The 24,865-nt window shown below is 44.4% G+C and overlaps 2 protein-coding genes across 9 annotated transcripts in view; one reads left to right on the forward strand and one right to left on the reverse strand.

Moving 5' to 3' along the window:
* The window catches only part of LOC102411148 (protein FAM169B), an 88,222-nt gene extending 84,971 nt beyond the window's left edge, over positions 1–3,251 (reverse strand). For 2 of the 5 annotated variants that reach the window (XM_045163712.1, XM_025271557.3), the window contains exon 1: positions 2,926–3,076. In XM_045163712.1, the coding sequence (XP_045019647.1) occupies positions 2,926–3,061 (136 nt within the window). In that variant the 5' untranslated portion in view covers positions 3,062–3,076. Of the gene's footprint in view, positions 1–2,925 lie in introns of all 5 variants that reach the window. The other 3 variants (XM_045163711.1, XM_045163710.1, XR_006640325.1) reach the window with 2 other exon arrangements.
* Positions 3,252–11,412: 8,161 nt separating this feature from the next.
* PGPEP1L (pyroglutamyl-peptidase I like) overlaps positions 11,413–24,865 on the forward strand; it is an 81,273-nt gene continuing 67,820 nt past the window's right edge. Inside the window, exons 1-2 of one of the 4 annotated variants that reach the window (XM_045163824.1) lie at positions 11,416–11,874; positions 17,916–17,968. In XM_045163824.1, coding sequence (XP_045019759.1) covers positions 11,841–11,874; positions 17,916–17,968 — 87 coding nt within the window. In that variant the 5' untranslated portion in view covers positions 11,416–11,840. Of the gene's footprint in view, positions 11,875–17,915; positions 17,969–24,865 lie in introns of all 4 variants that reach the window. The other 3 variants (XM_006075348.4, XM_045163826.1, XM_045163825.1) reach the window with 3 other exon arrangements.

A 24,865-nucleotide genomic window follows, 5' to 3' on the forward strand; every position in this document is an offset into this window, starting at 1 on the left:
TTCCTTGCTTACTGGCTTTCCTGTCTCCAAAGGTCTGCTTTTGTCATCATGGCAAACTGTCCAGCACCTAATTTTTCTAAACTGCAACTCAAAACTGACTTCCTAAATGGAGATCATACAACAGATGATTCTCACAAACACTTCAATTATTTGTGTAAACTTGGACGTGCTAAGGAGCTTCAGTCATGTCTGACTCTTCATGACCAACCCTATGGACTGTAGCCCACCAGGCTCCTCTGCCTATGGGATTCTCCAGGCAAGAATACTGGAGTGGGTTGCCATTCCCTTCTCCAAGAGATCTTCCCAACCCAGGGATCGAACCCACGTCTCCTGGGTCTCCTGCATGGGCAAGTAGGTTCTTTACCACTAGCACCACCTGGGAAGCCCCGCAAATGGGGGGGTGGGGGGCAAAAACAAAGCACTTTGTCTGAGTCTACTGAAACTTTTCCCAGAGACCCAGCAGTCCACTCTGATGAATGCAAGGTCTCATCTATCTAATCCTCATGAGGCAGTTGAAGATCTTGTTTTGCAGATGAGGGAAGTTCAAGGTAAAAGAGGAGAGGAGTAACAGGACTGGGTTGTGTCTGACTGTCTGCTTTCTTATACTCCAAGCTAAAATGACAGCAACAGATGGTCTGTTGGAACCCAAGAAGGCCTTCAGTATCAGGGAAATGAAAAACACACAAACGTTCAGAGAGAGAGAGAGACTGCATGTGTGGTCCTCAGATATGTCTTGAATTATTGAGGGTAACCCCCACCCCAGACACACCTTTACTGAGGAACCTCATCTAGATACAGAAGCAACTCTCATGGGATCGTCACATGCCCTTTCCCTAGCTTTTCATGCTAGAACTAAGTGGGGACCGGCACACAGCCTTATCTGAAAGCAACAATTCTCAGTCTCATGCCTCCTTGCTAAAAGAAAAAGGATTCAGTCCCACGTAGGCATGGTTGGCTGAAGCCCTTTTTGGAAACAGGCTATCAGAGCTTGGGCATGGATTCAGCTATGTAGAACTCCCATCCATTAGAATCTAGCACATGTGGGAATGAAAAATGTGCAACTGCTGTGTGTCATCTGGGCCATCAGCAACCATGAAAGCCACAGCAAACACTGACATAAATACAGGAAAATCCTGAAGCCGTTTAGGCCAACTGCACTTTTCCAGAAGATGAAATGACCGTTACTTTTCCCATTAAAACAGAGTAAAGCTGGGTAGAATAAGCAGGTCTAAGGCACTAGCTGGGAGGAACTCTCTGACTCACGGCACCACTCTGAGAGGGAGGGGAGGGGAGAAAGTCAAACTGAGCTTTGTGTGCAGACCTGCTAAGCGTTTAAAATACATGAGGTATTTCTGTACAGTAAGTCCCCAACTGGGCAAAGTCTCCTCCATTTTGCAGGTGAAAAAGGTGATATCAAAGGAACAAGACACGTTCTCTTCTTGCCCCAGTTCTCAAATAGACAGGCAACAGCACTCACTATCAACCAACCTTCCAGGAAGCACTACAGAAAAAAAATCACTTCTCCTCCTTCTAAACCTAGAGACAAAACCCTTCTCAATCTCTAGACCAAGACAAACTTTTCACAGGGAATGTCACTGGTTCATACAAGTGGCGGTGGCCACCGTCCGTACTTAACTCCCTCACTTGAAATCGGGAGAAAAACAACTCAGTCACAGCTTTGGAATGCAAGTTATAAAAACAAGTAATTCACCGCTGCTGGCTTCTAATAAAAGGCAAGGAGGCTCTATAAGACTGAGTTTTCTCGTACAGAGATGTGTAGTGGGAGAAAGTGACCAGTCTGCGTTCTGACTGCACGTGGGCGCAGGGCTGGTGAGAGGGCGGGACTGGACTCGAGGAGGCCTTGAGCACTGGCCACAGGGCCCTTCCTGCCGCGGGCCCCCGAGGAGACGGGGAAGCGTGCAGAAGAGCATCCACCGCCCCTGTCTATGCCTGCGGCCATCCACACTCTCCTGTCTTTGAGGGTCGCAGGAAACGCTTTGGGGTATTTGTCCTGCTGCTGCTGCTGCTGCTAAGTCGCTTCAGTCACGTCCGACTCTGTGCGACCCCATAGACGGCAGCCCGCCAGGCTCCCCCGTCCCTGGGATTCTCCAGGCAAGAACACTGGAGTGGGTTGCCATTTCCGTCTCCAATGCATGGAAGTGAAAAGTGAAAGTGAAGTCTCTCAGTCGTGTCCGACTCTTCGCGACCCCATGGACTGCAGCCTACCAGGCTCCTCTGTCCACGGGATTTTCCAGGCAAGAGTACTGGAGTGGGTTGCCATTGCCTTTTCCTGGGTATTTGTCCTAAGTGCTCTCAAATTGAGAAGTCACACGGTTTCGCCGGGTTCTCCGGAGAGAGGGCGGGCTCCCGGGCGCGCCCGCCACCCCAGGCCCCCCGGCTGGCCGGCTGGGCCGGGGCCGAAACTGACAGTCCCCGAGCAGGGGCCACAGGGGCGCCAGCCGCCACCCTAGACGCTTTATGGAGGCCCTCCCCGCCCCCGCCCCAACCGTGATCTTCTTAGGCCTCCGAGGTTAAGGGAAGGCAGAGAGCTCGTCAGACTCGCGGGTCCCCAGCAGCCGGGGATCCTAGAAACGGTTGGGAGGACGGTGACCGAGACTCCTTGGTGGGTGCGCCTCCGGTCGGTGGGCGCTAGAGCCCCGCGCGCCGAGCCCCCGACCTCCCGGACCTCCGGCTGTCTCGCTCCGCGGCGGCCACAGGTGCGCGGCTCGCGGCGCCCTGGCGCCGACTCCGGGGAGTTTCCCTGGCCGCGCGCGGCGCTCGGTGTACGGTCTCGCTCTGCAGCGCGGGGGCCCGGAGCGCTCGGACCAGCCCAGCCATTGAAACCCGATACGCGGGGTGGGGCCCACGCGGAGGCCGGCGAAGGAGGCGGGCGGGCCGGCGGCCGGGCTGCCCCGCGCCCCTTACCTGCGGCTCCGCGGGCGGCCTCCGCGTCCATGCTCCCGCGCGCGCCCTGCGCCCCGCCCCGGCCGGGTCCCCGGGGGTGCCCCGCACCGGGACCCGCGGCGGCCCCGCCCGCGCCCTGAATTGCCCGGGTCCCCATGGCCCCCGCCCCCTGCCCCGGGGCTATCGACCTACAACCTGTCTCTAGGGGCCCCGGCTCCCTACACAGTTTGCACAGCGAGTTTGCACCACTCATAAGCACCTCCGAGGAGTAGTGAATAGTTAGTATCCCTCTGGGGCTTCCCTGGTGGCTCAGATGGTGAAGAATCCTGCATTCCGGGAGACCTGGGTTCGATCCCCAGGTTACCCACTCCAGTATCCTTATCTGGAGAATTCCAAGAACAGAGGAGTCTGGCGGGCCCCAGTCCACGGGGTCGCAAAGACTGGGACAGGATTGAGCGACTTTCACCATCACACACTAACTATTCCTGTTGGAAGAGAAGCTGTTCGCAGCCTCACCTTCTCACCAGGGCCCCTGGGTCCGGCACCCCACTCTCTGGGCCCCTTCCCACTTTCTTCTACTATTTCTATTTCTGTGGGCAAGAATCCCTGGTTTTATACCTTCTTGAAAATGTATACAGTTGAAAGGACGCTCAAAGACAAAGAATGACACTCAAAGCCAGGGCATCAGGTAATTTTTTCTGCCCATTTTTCTATTTCTTTCCTAACAACTGTAAAGTACTTTTTCTGATAACGAATAATTTTATTTATTAAATATTCAAGCTTGTACTCACTTAAGAGAGCAAAATTCAATGAGAAGCAATTGCTTCTGTACTGTTTCTTTTTGGCCTGTTGCAGAGTGTTTTTTGTCAGGGTGATTTTAAAACACCAATGGCCTTGGAACCCAAAGGCCTGTGGCCAGTCAGCTGGCACCCCCTCCTCTTTGGCTGGCAGCTCTGGAGTTTGCCCTTGGCCTGGCTCCCTCCAGCTCCATCCTCAGCTTTTCTGGCCCTCTGCCCCCAGGATGGGTCTAGAGTTCATTTCCCTGCTTTCTCCCTGCACCCCAGCAAACACTGGCTCAGGGGAGCCTCTTAGCTACTCCCCACGGTATAACCCTACCTTTGTAGCAATGCACCTGAGAAGACCAAGGGATCCCCAAGCAGAAGATGAAAAATGGCCCCAGTTTCACTTCCGTTGCATATCACTGCAGTATCTGATGTGTCCAGAGCTGGAGGCTCCCCTTAGAGCCACCCTGACTCATCTCTTGCAACTGTGAGATTTCACTTTCCACAATGATGAAAACACAGAGCTTCTTGAGTGGTAGCATTTCAGACACTTATCTCCTCCTAACACTCCTTGTTTTCATTCAATGCACATTTGTTAGGTTCCTACTATGGGCCTTATGAGGCTTCCTGGTGGCACCAGTGATAAAGAACCCACTTGCCATCACGGGAGATGCAAGAGACACGGGGTTGATCCCTGGGTTGGGAAGATACCCTGGAGAAGGGATAGGCTACCCACTCCAGTATTCTTGGGCTTCCCTGGTGGCTCAGATGGTAAAGAATCTGCCTGCAATGTGGAAGACCTGGGTTTGATCTCTGGGTTGGGAAGATCGCCTGGAAGAGGGCATGGCAACCCACTCCAGTATTCTTGTCTGGAGAATCCCCATGGACAGAGAAGTCTGGCGGTTACAGTCCACAGAGTCACAAAGAGTCAGACACAACTGAAGCAACTTAGGGCCTATACTATTCTAGATTCTAGGGATTCAGCCGTGAACAAGATGGACAAAACCTTGCCCTCACGGAGGCTACTTTATGGGCAAGAGTGGGCAGGAGATAAAGAGAACAGAATAGTACATTAAATAAGAGCTAAGGGGAAAAAAATAGAGAAAGGGGATGGGAGGAGGGAAAAACCATGAGGAAAATGAGCAATGTGGGAAGGGAAAATGGCCAAGGCTACAGCAAGTACAAAGTCCCTGAGGTGGGAAGAAATCTCTTTTGCAGCCCCTGTGCCTGGAGGAGCCCCTGATAAATCAAGGATGCTACTTCAGCTGTTGGCCCATAGGGCTAAAGATTTATTAACCCCTGCTGCAAAACATACAGTGTTTGTTTGTTTGAACAAAACATGTTCAAACATGTTTTGATACCTTGATACCTTTTTTTAAGTTTTTGTGTTGTTTTTAAAATTACTTACATGGTTACTTACTGAATTCCTGTTACTTTTTTAAAAAGAAAGGGCTGTAAACTGAAAAGTTCCCTGCTTCTCAGCTGCTTATTCAACTTCTGTCCCAAAGTTAGAGCTTAGTCAAATACTTTTTCTCCTTTATAGTTTCTGAGTGTTCTGTCTTGCTTGGGTAGGCTGAGACCACCCCCAAATTAGAAATAAACCCTTCTACATTTGCTTTCAGTGTTTGTACTATTTGGGGTCTTTAGATTTGAATTTTAAATCCAACTAGAATTTATTTATGTATGTAGCATAAGGAATACATCTCACTATAGCCAGTTGTTCCAACACCATCAAATGGTCCGTTCTTTCCTCCACTAATTTTAATTACTTCCTTAACCATTTATTAAATCCCTATATACATTATGACTCTTGCTTTATTACTCTTTTTACTATTTCCACAATAGCACACTGTTTGAATTACCACAGCTTTATCATGTATTTAAATATGTGAGAGGACAAACTTTCCCTCATCAAATATTAGAACCAACTAATTAAGGATTGAGGTTTGATGGAGATTGTGCCTAGTTTTGAACACTGACTTGCAGAATATTAACAGCTTCAAATTTTTGAGTCTTTTCACCAAAGAACATAGCACACCTTGGCTTAGTCAGGACTTTTACTTAACTCTTACCTTTTTTTTTTTTTGGTACCAAATTTCTACAGTTCTTATAAATGGATCTCATATATTTCTTGATAGGTTTATTCCTATATATTTCTGATATTTGTTGGCTATTTTTAATGGCTCTTTTCTTCAATTACATTTACTAATCGGTATTGCTCGTATATAAGAAAATTGTTAGCTTGGCTAAATGCCAGTCTCATATCCAGCCAGTTTTATGAGATCCAGTAGTTTTTAAAATCAATTATCACAGAATTCCTAGGTAGACAATCAGATAGTCTGTAAATAAGTTGTTGATTTCTAAACCATCCTCAAACCTACTTAGCCACATGGCACTCACTTTTGACACCAAAATTGCCCTTGACTCTAATGAAGAAAAATGAAAAATATTGTTTATATATGTAAACTGGAAAATAGGGGCCTGCAGATGCTTTCAGTATGGTCTTCACTTCATTCCAGGAGGTTGTTAAGCACGCTGCTTCGTCCTTCAAATGGCCTCAGTCATCTACACAGGAATTTCCTCAGTGTTAAGCACACAACTGTTCTAGCCATTCCCAAAGTATTTGTGAAATTTGAAAGAAAAATCCAGTATTTAAACAATAGGGCTAGCAAGGTATTGGATTTTAAAAAGAAACCAACTCCTGTAGCCGCAGTTGTTACTTTTCAGTCAAGAGAATGTAGTCCTTAAAAATAAAAGAAAAAAAAAAAATCAAGACTTAGCGAAAATCAAAGGAAAAATACAAGACTGAGGAAAATTATCCACAGACCTTTCTCCTATAAAATGTAAAAAAACTGTTTGAGGATGGTTTAGAAATCAACAACTTATTTATAGACTATCTGATTGTCTACCTAGGAATTCTGTGATAATTGATTTTAGAAACTATTGGATCTCATAAAACTGGCTGGATTTGAGACTGGCATTTACCCAAGCTAACAATTTTCTCATATATGAGCAATAACCAATTAGTAAATGTAATTGAAGAAAAGAAAGAGATTTACAGTAAAATAGATTTACAGTCACAGCAGACTGTCAGAAATTTTAAAGCACTAGTTTTTAAGCTATTAATTCAAATTTCATAGGTGAAGTTACAAAAACTATTATCTTTCAAACCAGTTTCCCATGGAACGCTAAGATAATCCCAGCATTGTTATATGGTTTCTAACATACCAGTTTCCTAGTTGTTTCAAAACAGTTTTCAATGGTTGTTTCAGAATGTTATAAAAGTCTTAGATTTTTTATATTTAAATAAGTAAATGTCATAAGCATTTGAGAGTGAGGCTGTAGTAGGAAGGTTAAAAACATAAGTACATGGCATCTGAACTCTCCCCCAAAATGAAGCACAGCTTCAGGATTCTTTCTTATCTGGGTGGTGGAGCCTAATCTTGCCCGGCACAACCAGCAGTTACACACATGAGTGAGAAAAAATATCAGTTGATAACTGCTTCAGAGAGCTAATTCCACAGCAGTTAAAAATCATAAATGGTACCATTTTTGAAAACAAAACTGTCTACCATATTCATTCAGAATGCTCCTCTAATTTAACACCTGGTGAACCTAACAAAAAAAGAGAAAGCAATGGGTTTTTGATGAAACATTCTGAATTACTTAATCCTTGTTTTGATTTTAATTAAAACCTGCTCACTTAACTGAAAATGTGTTCATGTATACCACAAGGTCACTTTACCCCCAGCTATGTCATGTTCATGTCATGTTCTGTAGAGGAGAAAAACTATTCTAGGGCAGCGTTTGGCAAACTGCAACATCCAGCCCCTACCCAGCCCACTGCCTGTTTTTGTGCAGCTTGTGGGCTAGAATAATTTTTACACCTGTAAATCGCTGAAAAAAAGTGAAAGGAGAGTAACAGTTTGTGACACCCGGACATTAAAATTTCAGCGTCATAGATAATTATTGGCACGCTGCCACGCCCACCATTTGCATATTATCTGCGGCTGCTGCAAATGCCATGTAGTCCACAAGCTTAAAATATTTACCATCTAGCTCTACAGAAACTGTGTGTCCACCCCTGCTGGATTATTAAGATGCAAAAGCAAAGTGATAGGGAAGGTTGAGTCCCCAAAGGCTACCTTAAAAGAGTGACATTTTTCAAATTGCTTTGACAAGAGGCAGTTTGGCTATCAGTTCTATGTCTTATGGTAGAGTAAGTAGCTGATCTGGAAGCAGTGATGTTTGACAGAGGAGAGTTATTATTATTTATTATTAAATTATCATTATTATTTTTTTCTTCAAACAAAAGTTTATTTTTTAAATTTTTTATTATTATTTTTTTTACTTTACAATATTGTATTGGTTTTGCCATACATCAACATGCATCTGCCACGGGTGTACACATGTTCCCCATCCTGAACTCCCCTCCCACCTCCCTCCCCATACCATCCCTCTGGGTCATCCCAGTGCACCAGCCCCAAGCTTCCTGTATCCTGCATCAAACTTGGACTGGCGATTCGTTTCTTATATGATATTATACATGTTTTAATGCCACTCTCCCAAATCATCCCCCCCCCCCCCACAGAGTCCAAAAGACTGTTCTATACATCTGTGTCTCTTTTGCTGTCTCGCATACAGGGTTGTCATTACCATCTTTCTAAATTCCATATATATGCGTTAGTATACTGTATTGGTGTTTTTCTTTCTGGCTTACTTCACTCTGTATAATAGGCTCCAGTTTCATCCACCTCATTAGAACTGATTCAAATGTATTCTTTTTAATGGCTGAGCGAAAAATGGGTCAAAGAACTAAATAGACATTTCTCCAAAGAAGACATACAGATGGCTAACAAACACATGAAAAGATGCTCAACATCACTCATTATCTGAGAAATGCAAATCAAAACCACAATGAGGTACCATTTCACGCCAGTCAGAATGGCTGCGATCCAAAAGTCTACAAGCAATAAATGCTGGAGAGGATGTGGAGAAAAGGGAACCCTCTTACACTGTTGGTGGGAATGCAAACTAGTACAGCCACTATGGAGAACAGTGTGAAGATTCCTTAAAAAACTGGAAATAGAACTGCCTTATGACCCAGCAATACCACTTCTGGGCATACACATCGAGGAAACCAGAATTGAAAGAGACACGTGTACCCCAATGTTCATCGCAGCACTGTTTATAATAGCCAAGACATGGAAGCAACCTAGATGTCCATCAGCAGATGAATGGATAAGAAAGCTGTGGTACATATACACATTATTATTATCTTAACCACCAGTGCTTCTCGCTGATTTATTTTCTCTACCTCCTAAGAGGAATTTGACCAGTTTGATTACATCTCAACTGAAGCGACTTAGCAGCAGCAGCAGCAACATTTATGTCAAGTGTACAAAACGTGTTGCAAGAGTTGTCTGTGTCAGAGACAATAAACAAACCTTTTAAATCCTTCTTGCTTAAGCAGGAAGTCACAACTTGCCAATAAGAAAATTAAAACAAACCTCACAGCATTGTATGTTTGGTTCAAAATGAGAAATATTTCAGGTCTTGAGATAGTGTCATCTTGGCAACCCCGTGTGTCCTCCCTGGTGAGAACACCTGCAAATTGCTGCTTGCTTTCCAGTTCACTGAGAGAGGGTCACACCTCGTTCTCTTAATCCCAGAGTCAAATATGATTACAAGGATTTTCCTCTCGGGAATCTAACTTGTAAGGAAGATCACTGTGCTTTTTGTTAAACAAGACAGCTCTCTTTAGTTGCCTTGTTCATTCTCAGGCTTACTATATTTCATCGGTCTAAAGATTGTGTTTGACATTGGTGACTGTTGGGAACCATTTGTTTTACAGTTAAAAAAGTGCAGATGTCAGACCTTAAATCCATACTTCTCTGAATTGTTCTCATTTTTGAGAGTGAGAATGTGTGTGTGTTTTTCTCCCGAAGGAGGATGAATACAATCAGACATGTCACTGTGGCTAAGTAAAAATGTATGTCTCTCATTTTCTTGTTTATTGATTATAAAATTAGAGAAAATTTTAGGATATAAGAAAATAAGTGAATTATGGGAAAGTGAAAATTCCAGGACACATTTCAGTTGCAGTTAAAATAGGAATGGCTCATGTCAAATCCTGGAAAATAAAAATTGCAGCCTCATTGTCAGAAAAGTAGAGGAAAGTAGCATTGTTAAAAATGGGCAGTCTTAACAGCTGAGGAATCTATTTTGAGGCATGATGAGTTGACATTAGTAAACACAAGTTAGATACCCAGACCTCATTAGTTGTGTTGATATCAGAATTTGACCTTAGCAGTAATGAACTTTACAAATGTGGGCATTTCCAGTGATTTAATCTCTTCATTTATAAGTGATGGACAAACCCTTCTGACAGAAGGACTAGTTGAGTGACATGAACCAGGGGATCTGTTTATCAGAGCTGGGGGTGGGAGGCGGGGAGGTAGAGAAAACATCAACAATTAGAATATGAGAAATTGGTTATTACTTTAAACCTGGATTTTTGTATTGTCTGTGTTAATCTCAGAATAAGGTGACATGCAAAGCCCTCTGTATTTCCTGCAAAACAAGGTCGCCCCAGCTTCCCAGAGCAGGCAGGGAAGGGCCACTGGGGGCAAATGCCACTTCCCACCTGTTGTCTGCTGTAAACAAGCCTGCAGCCCACACCAGGGGCCAATTATAAGGAATGTCCCATCATGGGTTCAGTGACCCAGGAAGGCATCAGGTGGAGTCTAGTTTGTTGGAGTGATCCCAATTAAGTAGGGGTGGAGGTGTACTTTTTTTTTTTAATCATGGGGCCAATTAAGATGAAAACTCAAAGTCACACCCTCTATTAGGGAGTATTCTGAACTTCGGGAAGCAGTGTGATGCTGGGGGACATGGTGTTTTACTGGCTTCCCCTGGATGGAGCCTATGATGGCCTCACTCAGATGTGGAAAAAGAATTATGGTTTGTATGTTCTTTTTTTTTTTTTTTTTGGCTGTACTACAGGCATGTAAAATCTTATTCCCCAACCAGGATTGAACCTGTACCCCCTACATTGGAAGGGCAGTCTTAACCCCTGGGCCTCCAGGGAAGTCCTAGAATTATGGGTTTTGTACCTCTTGTTGGAACACTTTAGTTAAAAAAAAAATTATTTTTAATTTTTAAAAAGTTGTCTTTTTTTTTTTAAGTAGTTTATTCTGAAAGGTCAAGAAGTTTCATGTTTCATGACATGGCTTCTTCAATAGAGGTACTAGCCCCAGGTGTTAGCTCTTTTGGTTACTTGGACAATTTAGGAGGGGGGAATGTCCCTAGAGCCAGGAGGCAAGCCCATGCATTTCGCGGGGCATGTAGCTAGTCCGGCGCCCTGTTGGGCGCTGATCGAAGTTGGAATGGGGGTTGGTTGGTGAGACCCCAGCCAGGGAAGCCAGCGCAGACTTTCCGGCTATGTGAGCCTCTGCCCACAGGGCTGCGGGAGGGTTGGCGACAGTGCCCGGCGCTCTCTACCCAGGAAACAGTGCTGTGACCGTCCCCTTTTCGCAGAAAGGAGAAAAGGGTGGGGAGAGATTAACTGGCCTGAGGACCCACAGCTTATAGATGGCAGGTGCTTTCAACCATCCTTTTAACCATAAGCTTCATCTGTGGTTTTGGCTTGTTTCTTTTTCCTTTTTATTTTTTTTCCTTGCAGATTCTGCAGAATCTGTTTCAAGAGTTACCATATTTTATCAAGCCACGGTCTAAACAAACACCTTTTAAGTGTCCCCGCCATCATGACTTGCTGGGGCTAACGGGTGGCAGCAACTTTTAGCTCCCGCCCAATCCCAGTCCCAGGCAAACTGGGACAGCTGGTCACCAGAGTCGCGTCTGAACATAGCAACCAACAAAGTGACCCAGAACCAGGTGGCTGGAAAGACCGTGGTGCCGCTCTGACCCTCTGCCTTTCTGTTGCTGCAGGCCCCGTGCCCAGAGCCGGCTATGTCTGCTTTCAAGAGGCATTGTTCACACCCTCCTCCCACCCCCAGCGTCTTCAGCCTTTCAGGACCCCCCCCAAATGCGGCAGGGTGGTCGGTCCCCATCCATCCAGGCCAGAGGCCAACACCAGCGGGGGCCGGCCTCTGACCCGCGCAGGCGTACAAGCGCGCTCCTCACTCCGGTTCCATGGATTCCCGGTCCAGCTGCGTGGTGGTGACCGGTAAGGCGACTTTCCTGCTTTCCACTTGCTGCTGCCTTTAGCCTGACCGTGGAATGCGCACTTGCCTGATCCTGGTCGTAAATAGTTCCCTCGTGGGGGGCTCGGGGGAAGAGTGGCAACTGGCGGTGCCAGTAATTCCGGATGGAGCTAACTTCCTGCTATGCCCTGTTAAAAACAACAACCAGGGGACCGAGAGGCGTTTCTGCTTCTGTCGTGTCATTCACTTCAAATAACCCTTGAGTGGCATACACAGTGGTGCCCACATGTGGCTTAGACCTTTGTCCTTCAGCCCACGGGGGTGGGGAAGCGGAGGCTGGGGCCCCTGTGGCATTTCCTAGGGTGCAGCTGTTAATAGGCAAAAGGAAGGGGAGCAGGGAACCCAGAAAGAAGGGGGCAGTGACCACCCCAAGAGGGGCACATAGCTCCCCCGCAAACTGGAGACTTTCCAGCCACTCAGGGAACTCTCGGCACCTCTGAGAGCCACCAGTTAGACTTTGAACCCCAGAAGGAATGGTAGCCACCCACTCCTACCTTTTACCAGCACATTCGAAATCCACCCCAGACACCCCCAGTCATTGTCACAGCTGGTCCCTGGAGGGCTTGTTTTCTTCACACAGCTCTTTATTTTTAGTCAGTCACACTTGGCATATTTGAAGTTTTCTGAATTGTGTGGATGGAGGAAACAAGAGACAAGGGTTCCTGTGTGTGTGGGAAATTGAATGTTACCTATCTTAATATTTTCAGACTATAATCAAACCCCTGTTAACCTTCTGAGAAAAAGAAAGTTCTTTCGAAAACCTTTTATCTTCCTTGTTCTCATTTGTGTTATTTTGGGTATTCGAGATTGGTTCAAATTACCCTTGAACTCCTAAGGACATTATAACCTGATAAATGTGATACTTGTCACAAGTGAAATCTGAATGCTGAAGCACCAGGGAAGGTCTTAGACTCACATCAACGACCCCTGCCTCTGTCCTGTCAGCCTGAGATTTGCTGGCAAACTCTAGGTTGTTTGATGGTACCTGATCATCAGCGGTGATTTGGGAATGCCCACTGGCTTCCAGAGCGTGGCCTTCCTTTATTAAAAAAGCTCTGAGCTGCCAGGGGCGGTCTTTTCATTTAATTGGATTTGCTTCACATGTAAATCTCGCCAAGTCATTGGCACGTAGACAGATGGTGAGGGAACAAGAGCTCTGACAAACTGCCTCAAGACCAAGGCCTTCGGACTGGCACCCCACAGTGCCAGTGGGAGACAGAAAGCCTGCCTCCCTCCAAAGGGCCTCTCCTGATTCCAGGAGATTTCTCCAGCCACTTTTCACAAGTTCCACCCAAGGGCTGGCCAAGTGTAAAGCGTAAGGCTTGACCATGCAAAACAAAAGCTTCAGACCTTCATTTGCTGAGTTGTTTTGCCTAATTGAAAACAGATAAGAGATGATCTAAATACACTGATCTGAATGTGATTCTAAAGCAGCATGTGACTTGGCAGGGACTAAAAATGTCACTGCATTTTCAGTATTCCTACAGTCATCCCAGAAGGTACTTGGTTTCCCAGTGATTTTTCCTTAAACTCAATATTTTCCTGTTTTGTTTTTTTTTGTTTTTTTTTTTGCTTGGCCACTTCAGTCTTATTTGTTCTATAGGATTCAGTCAAAGTCAGAAAACACCACTAGATTTCCTGCAAACTTTTCTCTTCCCTGAGAAAGTTTTAGCCTTTGTGAGTGAAGTTGTGAGTGCTCTATACCCAGAGGTCCCCCAACTTCAGAGGCACAGTCTTCTCCAGAACTGGCTTCTGCAGGGGTGGGGATAGGGGCAGGGTTCCAGAGGTTGGTAGTTAATCATAGCTCCTCCCCATCTTGGAATCATGATTTGAGAAGTGCATCCCAGGAATCAGATTGCTAGAACTCAAAGAAAGCCTCACCTGGTAAAGCTGAGCTAAAGCATGTTACTTCCACTTGCAGCTCACCCACCCCCCCCCACCCCGACCCTGCAGTGAGTCCTTCCCCAGTCATAGACCCATCTGCCAGCCGCTGACCTTCCCTACAGGGCCAGGCAGGGACCACTGAGCTCTGAACACGGGCCGAGCTGCAGGAGAGATGGAGAGGCCCCAGGGGCCTGGCCCCTCCTCCTGGCACCATCCTAGGGGCCATGTGATGGTTAATTTCCTGTGTCAACCTGACTGGGCCACGGAGTGCCCAGACCCCTGGTTAAACATTCTTTCTGGATGTGTCTATGAGGGTATTTCTGGAGGAACTTAGCGTTTAAATCAGTGGGCTCAGGAAAGCAGTGCCCTCCCCAGTGTGGGTGGGCATCCTCTAATCTATTAATGGCCTGAATAGAATAAAAAGCCCAGAAAGGTTGAATTCCCTCCATCTGAAGGCATGGACTGATACATCAATCTTCTCCTGCCCTCAAACGGGTGCTCCTGATTCTCAGGCCTTCAACATTGGACTGAAATTTGCTGCACTGGCTTTCCTGGGTCTGCAGCTTGCAGATGGCAGACAGATCTGGGGAATTCTCAGTCTTCATAATCACGTGAGCCAATACTTTATAATAAATTCCCCCATATATATATATATATGTACACACACACACACACACACACACATATATATACACACACATACATACATACCTATACATGCCTCTCAATTTCTGGAGAGAGAAATAGGGCCTGAAGTACAGGTGAAATCTCAACATGGAAAAGAAAGGGCAGGACCCCTGACTGATAAGCTCAGTGCCCAAGTAGGGGATTGGGGCTGAGAAATGGTGGCATCAAATGATCAGAGAGAATAGGGCAGACCAAGGATCTAGCTGGAGCCATCCCATGCTACTGGGAGAGAGGGTGAAAAAGGATTTAGCATTTGCTGAGCGCCTACTAGATTCTGGAACTAATACACGCCATACTCAGCATTGTTTAATCGGTCCCAGGAGGTACATACCTGAACCACCACGAAGGTGAGCACTTAGCACTGCTTCCTGTACTCCAGGCAGTATTGCAGATGCTCCACTTGATTGACTTATTCAATCTGCAAACCACTCTATTAGATTAGTATGATTAGTGCCCATTTTACAGATGAGAAAGCCAAGGCACTGAAGCTGAGTAACTTGCTCAAGATCACCACACTGCTAAGTAGTGGGGCTGAGGTGAGACGCAACAGCAGAAGCCTGAACCCAAACACTGAGGTCTCCAACCACTCCTAGCTGTCGTCAAGCCATGGCCTGAGCTTTGATGGGGCCGCTGGATGGTGTGGATGCCATAAAAAGGAGCGGCAATCATAGTGAGAGGGGGAGGGAGTCTCTCTCCCCAGGCCAGCAGAAAACCTTTCCTAAGCTAGTCCCAGAGGGGGCTTGCTGTCCTCCTCAAAGCAAAATTCTACTTAGTTTCCTTCTATTAGCGATCATAATAAACTGCAGTTAAAGGACATAATCATACACAGCATAGATAAGTGTTCCCAGTTCAAGGAACAAGCCCTTCTGCCCATAAGCCTCATCCAGCTCTCGATCCTTCCCCGTGTAAAGGCCTCCCCAGCCACCTCCGTATGGCTTCCTCGCCCAGGCTCACTCCCTGCAACTCCTCTGCCTCTCCCCCAGGAAAGTCCTTGCTCACCCCCACTTCCTCCTGGAGGCTTCCCCAGTCACCTCTACTCCAGCTGCTCTCTCCCCCTTTGAAGTATTCTGATCCTAGTTGTTCAAAGCCATGCTAGTCAAGTGTGGCGAGGACCAGTAGCCTTAGTACCACTGGGGAGCTTGTTAGGAACTCAGAATCTCCAGCATCACCCGAGACCTGACCGATCAGATTCTATATTTTAATAAGATATACATGCACATTAGCATTTGAGAAACTCTGGACCAAATCATACCTCTTTTAAAATTTTGAAATAATTATAGATACACAAGAATTTGCAAAGAAATGTATAGAATGGTCCCCTAGAGCCAGACCCCCAATGTTAACATTTTCAGTATCAAAGCTAAGATACTGACCTTGGTATAGCTCTGTGTGCATGTGTGTGTGTGTGTGCACACATGTGCACAGCTCTATGCAGTTTCGCCCCATACTTAGCTTCGTGTAACCACCAGCATCAAGATAAATAACAGAACCAAAATCACAAGGTTTCCTTGAATTATGCTTTCAGAACCACACTCACCGTTTCCCCTATCTCTAACTCCTGGTAACCACTATTCTGTTCTGCATCTCTATAATTAATTTTATAGATGTAAATTATAATTTACAAATATTATATAGGTAGAATCATACAATATGTATCATTTTGAGATTGACTTTTTTTTTCATTCAGCATAATTCCCTTGAGGTTCATCCAAGTTGTGTATACCAATAATTCCTTCATTTTTAAAGCCATTGTAGCCGCTTTATTGAGATGTAATTCACATGCTATACAATTTGCTCATTTAAAGCATGCAGTTCAATGGCTTTTAGCGTAGTCACAGTTATGCACTTATCACCACAATCAATTTTAGAACGTTTTCATTACCCTGAAAACAAACTCGACCTCCTGATCCTCATCCCTACTCCCCCACTACACACACACACACACACACTCAAGCTCAGTCTTTACAGGCGGCCGATGCGGACATCTCACGTAAATGGAATGATACACTTTTGTAACTGACCTCACTCACGGAGCCTAACGTTTTCAAGGCTCATCCATGCTGTCGTGTGGCCACAGCACTTCATTTATTTTTATTGACAGATGATGTGCCATTGTATGGCTAATACCAGTTTTGTTTATTCATCATCAGCCGATGGACACCTGGGTTGCTTCCACTTTTGCATTTTCACTGCTCAGCAGTATTCTATGATCTGGATGAACCAGCTGATTTAACCATTTACTCATTGAAAGACATTGGGGTGATTTCTAGCTATGGGCTATTACAAATAAAGCTGCAGTGAACATCTGTGTACAAGTTTCTGTGTAAGAGTAAGTTTTTATTTGTCTGGGGTAAATATGGAGCAGAGAAAGTCCTTGGAAGTCTACTTTCAGTTTTAAAAGAACCTGTCAAACTGTTTCCCAGTGGCCATACCGTTTGACCTTCCCACCGACAATGTCTGTGTGACCTAGTTCCTATTCATCCTCGTCAGCTTTTGGTATTACCTGTATTTCTATCTTAGCTTCTGATAGAGATGTGACACCTCACTGTGACCTTAATTTGCATTTCTCTGATGGCTAATGACGTTGAGCAGTTTTTCATGTGCTTATTTGCCACCTGTATATCCTCTTCAGGGAAATGTTTCTTCATGTCTTTCCCCTTTTTCTAATTGGACTGTCTTTGAAAATTGAGTTCTGAGAGTTCTTCATACATTTTGCCTTTGTCAGATGCGTGATTCGCAGCTGTCTACAGCATGTCTTTTCATCCTCTCAGCAGGATCTTTTGCAGAGCAAAAGATTTTCATTTGGATGAGGTCCACTTTCTCATTTTTTACTTTTGTGGATCATGCACTTGGTATCAAGTCTAAGAACTCTTTGCCTAACACTCGGTCCCAAGATTTTCACCACTAAGCCCCCAAAAGTTTTATTATTTTACTTATTACATATGAGTCCATGATGCATGTGGAATTAATTTTTGTATACAGTGCAGGCTGAGGGATCCATTTTTTTTGATCAGTGTCCGATTTTTCCAGTCCTATCTATTGAAAGGCTATTCCATCTCCACTGAGTTGCTCTTGCACCTTTGGTCACAAACAACTGGGCGTACTCACATGGATGTGTTTCTGGGCTCTCTACACAGCATGCGTTTTAACTGGACATATGTGCACACACCTCTGGAGCCCTCCTACTTAGTGGTGGATCAGCTCCACATTCCTCTTGGGCTCCTCCACAACACCTCACATAAGAGGACTTGGGAAATGCTCCCAGATTGGTAAGGTTGCAAGCCTCCACAGGAAAGGGGTGCGTGGAGCCCCCACTGGTCCTTGATGGCCCCAGGAGCCACAAGAGGTCCCCAAGGAGGTGGGGGGAGCAATGCAGAAACAGACACCTCGGCCCAAGCCTGGCCTGAACAAACCAGCCTGTCCTTGGTTCCAGGTTTCGGGCCCTTCCGGCAGCACTTGGTGAATTCCAGCTGGGAAGCGGTGAAGGTAAACTCCCTATGAGCCCAGACCCAGGAACTCAGGGCCCAGCTGGTTCCTCCTGTGGTTCCGAGAAAACCCATCGTATAGTCCCCTTGGTGACCAGATCCACGTGGGAGGGGAGAGCACACACCCTGGGTGCCCTGGGACACCGGCTAGGCTTCCATCCTTGGCTGTGACTCACCTGCCCCCAGGGGCCCGTCCAGCTCAGCAGTAAGAAAACAGGCTAAACAGACGCCCTGGGAGGGGTGGGGAGTGGTCCAGGCAGGCTCTGCTGCCCTGAGAACTGAAGATGCCTCTGGCTGCGGGGTCTCAGGAAAGTCACAGCCCCCCGCCTCAGCGTCCTCATTCATGAAATGGGGGAATTCTAGTGCTGACCTCAGGGTGGTTCTCAGGAATGAAAGCGGGAGGTGTGCAAAGCAAAGAAGCCTCTAAGTCTATAAAGGTAACTTTATCAAGCATAGCACTTGGCGCATGGTAAGAGCTTAATACGTGGTTATTATTATAAACAACATGGCTTAATTTTTAAGAAAGTAATCAGAAGAAAGTGCATCCTCGTTCAGGGCATGAAGGGCGGTCTCATCTGTAGAGCAGACCTCTCCTCCCTCAACCATTGCTTCACTTGTAGCCGTCCCCACTCGGTGTCACTTAGAGGCTCAGAGCATAGCCGGCTATTTATTCACACCTGACCATCAATTTCATGCCTCTGTTGGATCAAGCCAAAGGTGGAGTCTTGAGTCTATTCTCAGAGTTTCCCAGTCAAGCTGAAAATGTAGCAAAACCACTTGAATCGTGCATTGTCAGCCACTGTAGCATTGATTTTCTAGCCTGTCTGCACAGATGCAGTCAAGGAAACTCTCCACTCTTGAGTTAGAACTTGGGCTTTTTTCACCCAGCAAAAAAACTCAGAGAACCCCAGGCTCACTGCCAAGCCTCACTGCTGCACATAACATGCCAGAAAGGCTAGGTCAGGGCTTTATGAGTTTCTGGGTGTTTGCAGCCAGTTCCTCGAAAAACAAGACTTTTTCTGCTAAATCCCAAATGGGTCCTGAGCCCTTCTGTTTGCAGTCATGAAAATGGAAAAGAGCCAGGCTGCCCGGGTTCACCTCCCTGTGCCAACAGTTGCAAGGCAAGTCACTCAACTTTTCAGTGCCTCAATTTTCTTATCTGTAAAATGGGCAGGTTGTAATGACTATAGGAATTAATACATGTAAAGCCCTCAGAGCATGACAGAGTAACTACTAATGCTCACAAATATCATTATTACTAAGAAGCTACTCTACAAGTCAGTTTTCTCAGTTGTGGGCTAATGGAATCTGACTTTGGAGATCCACACAGGAAATGGAATGAGGGTAGAGATTTTTCGGTACATTTAAGATTCACCGTTAAAGCTGGAGAAGCAGGGCAGAAGGGCAGAAGCAGAAGCAGGCTAGGGGTTTCCAGGAAGGGGAAGCAGAATGGTACACTAGGTGATCTGAAGGGCCCTTCACTTGCAGATGAACTGGGTAAGACGGAACTTCTGTGCTTGCAGGGCACACAGAAGTAAAGGAAAGCTCTTGTACATCATACCATCACATAGATATATCACACGTACCCAGGGCTGCAGCCTGTGGGAGTGAGTGGTCAGCACCCACAACACAAAAAAGGCAGGAAGGGCATATGCCATTATCAATATTGTCATTAGCAAGGGGGTTAGAATGAAACCAAAACTTTCTGTAAGCTGGACCCTTGAAGGGGCATCCTGTGGTCTCTAGCACCCAGAGTCCCAACAAAGTATATGTAATTTCTCTTGATTTTTTAAAACCTCATATTTTCTACAAACAAGTTAAGTTAGGGGCTTCCCTAGAGGCTCAGTCGATAAAGAATCTTCCCTCAATGAAGGAGACTCGGGTTTGATCCCTGGGTCAGGAAGATGCCCTGGAGAAGGAAATGGCAACCCACTCCAGTATTCTTACCCGGGAAATCCCATGGATAGAGGAGCCTGGCAGGCTGCAGTCCACAGTCCATGGGGTCACAAGAGTCAGATACAACTTAGCAACTAAACCACCGCCGCCGCCACCGCCTAAAATAAGCTCAGCATTTATTTCCAATCAAAGATCACCAAATATGCAAAGAAACAAACTACCCTGAGTAAGAATGAGCAAAAGCAGATTTAGAACCTGAAGAATCAGGTTCTAGATCATTCTTCTAAATATTATCAGAAAATAGCATAATTGTATATGGAATGTTTGAAACAATAATGATAGAATCGCAAAAAGCTAGCAAAAAGACTATCAGAAGATTAGGCAAATTGAAAAAGGGAGTAATAACGACTGAGCGACTTCACTTTCACTTTTCACTTTCATGCATTGGAGAAGCAAATGGCAACCCACTCCAGTGTTCTTGCCTGGAGAATCCCAGGGACGGGGAAGCCTGATGGGCTGCAGTCTCTGGGGTCGCACAGAGTCAGACACAACTGAAGTGACTTAGCAGCAGCAGCAGCAGCAGAGCTTATAAAAATTTAAAATACAACTGTTGAAGAGTTTAACAGATGACTTAAAAGACAGTTTCGAATTATGCTATGTAAAAGATGCCAGTCATAAAAAAATATAATATTTGTGAAATTATTATAATGAAAACAATAATAAATGGCTGATTGTGGACTTCCCTGGTGGCTCAGATGTTAAAGAATCTACCCGTAGTGCAGGAGACCTGGGTTCGATCCGTGGGTAGGGAAGACCCCCTGAAGAAGGTAATGGCTGCCTACTCCAGTATTCTTAACTGAAAAATCCCACGGACAGAGGAATCTGGCGGGCCATGGGGTCGCAAAGAGTTGGACACGACTAGTGGTTAACACTGTCACTTTTACTTTTTCAAGCTTAAAAATAAAGGACTGAACCAAAATATAGGACAATGAAGGCATAGAAGTCAAGAGGAGTGATTGAGTCTTCTAAGGCCCTTGCTTAGATGGGCATCCTGATGTCAAATCAAATTCAGACTTTTGTGTGTGTATATATATATATATATATATATGTACAGTTTATTTACAGTGTTGTCTTAGTTTCAGGTATACAGCAATATATTCAGTTATATATATGTGTGTGTGTGTGTGTGTATATATATATATATATACTCTTTTCAGATTCTTTTCTGTTATAATTATATTGAATATAGTTTCCTGTGCTGTATAGTAGGCTCTTGTTTATCTGTTTTATATATAGTAGTGTGTATCTGTTAATCCCAAACTCCTAATTTATCCTTCCTCCTTTCCTCTTTAGTAACTATACATTTTTTTTCTGTGTCTGTGAATTTTTTCTATTTTATAAATGAGTTCATTTGTATCATTTTTTAGATTCCACATATAAATGATAGCATATGATATTTGTCTTTCTCTGTCTGACTTCACGTAGTATGATAATCTCTAGTTCCATCCATGTTGCTGCAAATCAGTTCAGTTCAGTCGCTCAGTCATGTCCAACTCTTTGCGACCTCATGAACCGCAGCACGCCAGGCCTCCCTGTCCATCACCAACTCCTGGAGTTCACCCAAACCCATGTCCATTGAGTCAGTGATGCCATCCAACCATCTCATCCGCTGTCGTCCCCTTCTCTTCCTACCCTCAATCTCTGCCAGCATGAGGGTCTTTTCCAATGAGTCAGCTCTTCGCATCAGGTGGCCAAAATATTGGGGTTTCAGCTACAGCATCAGTCCTTCTGATGAACACCCAGGACTGATCTCCTTTAGGATGGACTGGTTGGATCTCCTTGCAGTCCAAGGGACCCTCAAGAGTCTTCTCCAACACCACAGTTCAAAAGCATCAATTCTTCAGCACTCACCTTTCTTTATGGTCTGCCTCTCACATCCATACGTGACTACTGGAAAAACCATAGCTTTGACTAGATGGACATTTGTTGGCAGAGTAATGTCTCTGCAAATGGCATTATTTGATTCTCTTTTATGGCTGAGTAATAGTCCATCGTGTATGTTTCCCACATCTTCTTACTATTCATCTGTTGATGGACACTTAGGTTGTTTCCATCTCTTGGTTATTATAAATAGTCCTGATATGAATGTTGGAGTGCATGTATCTTTTTGAATTAAAGCTTCTGTCCCTTCCAGATATAAGCCCAGTAATGGGGTTGCTGGATCATGTGTTAACTCTATTTTTAGTTTTTAAAGGAACCTCCGTATGGTTCTCCATAGTGGCTGCACCAGTTTACATTCCCACTGATACCGATACTGGAAGAGGCTTTCCATTTCTTCATACCCTCTCTAGCATTTATTATTTGTAGACTTTTTTTATGATGCGCATTCTGACTGGTGTGAGGTGGTACCTCATTGTAGTTTTGACTTGCATTTCTCTAATAATTAACAATGTGGAGCATCTGTTCATGGACCTGTTGGCCCCATCTGTATGTCTTCTTTGGAGAAATGTCTATTTAGGTCTTCTGCCCATTTCTTGATTGGGTTATTTTTTCTTTTATAATGAGCTGTTTGCATAATTTGGAAATTAATCCCTTGTTGGTTGCATCATTTACAAATATTTTCTCCCATTCTGTAGTCTGTCTTTTCATTTTGTTTATGATTTCCTTTGCTGTGCAAAAGCTTTTAAGTTTAGCTAGTCATTTATTTATTTTATTAACATTGTGAGATGAATTCAAAAAGAAAATTGGTGCAATTTATGTCAAAGTTTTCTGCTTATGTTTTCCTCTAGGAGTTTTATAGTATCTGATCTTACAATATAAAATTCATCTTTAATCAATTTTCATTTTATTTTTGTGTATGGTATTAGAGACTATTCTAATTTCCCTGTTTCATGTGTAGCTGTCAAATCTTCCCAGTATCACTTATTGAAGAGATTGTCTTTTCTCCATTGTATATTCTTGCCTCCTTTGTCATAGATTGATTGACCACAAGTGCAGACATTATTTCTGGGATTTCTATCTTGTTCCCTTGATCAATGTGTCTGTTTTTGTGCCAGGACCATATACTGTTTTGATTACTGTATTTATAGTATAGTCTGAAGTCAGAATGTGTGATGACTCCAGCTCCATTCTTCTTTCTCAAGATTGTTTTGACTATTGAGGGTCTTTTGTGTTTTCATACGAATTAAAAAAATTTTTTTGTTGTTGTTCTGGTTTGGTGAAAAATGCCCTTGGTAATTGGATAGGGATTGCATTGAATCTAGATTGCTTTGGGCAGAATGGTCATTTTAACAATATTGTTTCTTCCAACTCAAGTACATGGCATGTCTTTCCATCTGGTTGGGTCGTCTTCAGTTTCTTTAATCACCATCTTATAGTTTTCTGAGTATAGGTCTTTTGCCACCTTAGGTAGTTTTATTCTTTTTGATGCAGTGGTAGATGGAATTGTTTTTAGCTTTTCACCATTGAGTATGATGTTAGTTGTGGGTTTGTCATACATGACCTTTATTACGTTGAGGTATGCTCCCTCTCTGCCCATGCTCTAGAGAATTTTTATAAATTGATGTTGAATTTTATCAAAAGTGTATTCTGCATCTACTGAGATCATCATATGGTTTTTATTCTTCAATTTGTTAATGTGGAATATCACATTGATTGATTTGCAGACATTGAAAAATCCTACCATATTTGGAATAAATTCATATATATATTTATAATTTGATAGGGATTGCATTGAATTGCATTGTATATGTGTGTATATATATGTATATGCATTGTATATACATATATATGGCAAAATTTCAAGAATAACTATGAAGAGTAGAAAAAATTGTGACTTTCAAGAGAACACAGAAACAAAACAGAATATGGAAAATGAATAAAACTTTAATCAAAGGGGCCAAAAATCACCCATAGAAAATCTGCTGAATACTAATTGCTGCATACTCCCATGGCATTATTGTTGCCCTGGGAAGCTGGAAGTTTCTTCTATCAGAGAGATTTGCTGATTTGAAGTCAAAGATGAGTCCATCTGGCCTCAATGAGATTGATCTTTCCAGCATTTGTGAGGGGAGCTGGGCCCTGCCTTCCACGAAGACCCTAATTTTATGGGTCACCCCAATCAGAGGAAGGCCAAAGAAATAATAATGTTGCTGCTGCTGCTAAGTCGCTTCAGTCGTATCCAACTCTGTGCGACCCCATAGATGGCAGCCCACCAGGCTCCGCCATCCCTGGGATTCTCCGGGCAAGAACACTGGAGTGGGTTGCCATTTCCTTCTCCAATACATGAAAGTGAAAAGTGAAAGTGAAGTCACTCAGTCGTGTCCAACTCCTAGCGACACCATGGACTGCAGCCTACCAGGCTCCTCCGTCCATGGGATTTTCCAGGCAAGAGTACTGGAGTGGGGTGCCATTGATGTATACATAAAATATTATGTCAGCTCTTCTCAGTTCCTGATTTTGAAGACAGTTGCACTCATCTCACACGCTAGCAAAATAATGCTCAAAATTCTCCAAGCCAAGCTTCAACAGTACGTGAACCATGTACTTCCAGATGTTCCAGCTGGATTTAGAAAAGGCAGAGGAACCTTAGATCAAATTGCCAACATCCATTGGATCATATAAAAAGCAAGAGAGTTCCAGAAAAACATCTACTTCTGCTTTATTGATGCCAAAGCCTTTGACTGTGTGGATCACAAGAAACTGTGGAAAATTCTTAAAGAGATGGGAATATCAGACCACCTTACCTGCATCCTGAGAAATCTGTATGCAGGTCAAGAAGCTACAGTTAGAACCAGACATGGAACAATAAACTGGTTCCAAATTGGGAAAAGAGTATGTCAAGGCTGTATATTATCACCCTACTTATTTAACTTATATGTGGAATACATCATGAGAAATGCCAGGCTGGATGAAGCACAAACTGGAATCAAGATGATTGCCAAGAAAAATCCAATAACTTCAGATACACAGATGACACCACTCTTGTGGCAGAAAGCAAAGA

The sequence above is a fragment of the Bubalus bubalis genome, chromosome 20 (genome assembly GCF_019923935.1).
Source record: "Bubalus bubalis isolate 160015118507 breed Murrah chromosome 20, NDDB_SH_1, whole genome shotgun sequence".
Lineage (NCBI taxonomy): Eukaryota > Metazoa > Chordata > Mammalia > Artiodactyla > Bovidae > Bubalus > Bubalus bubalis.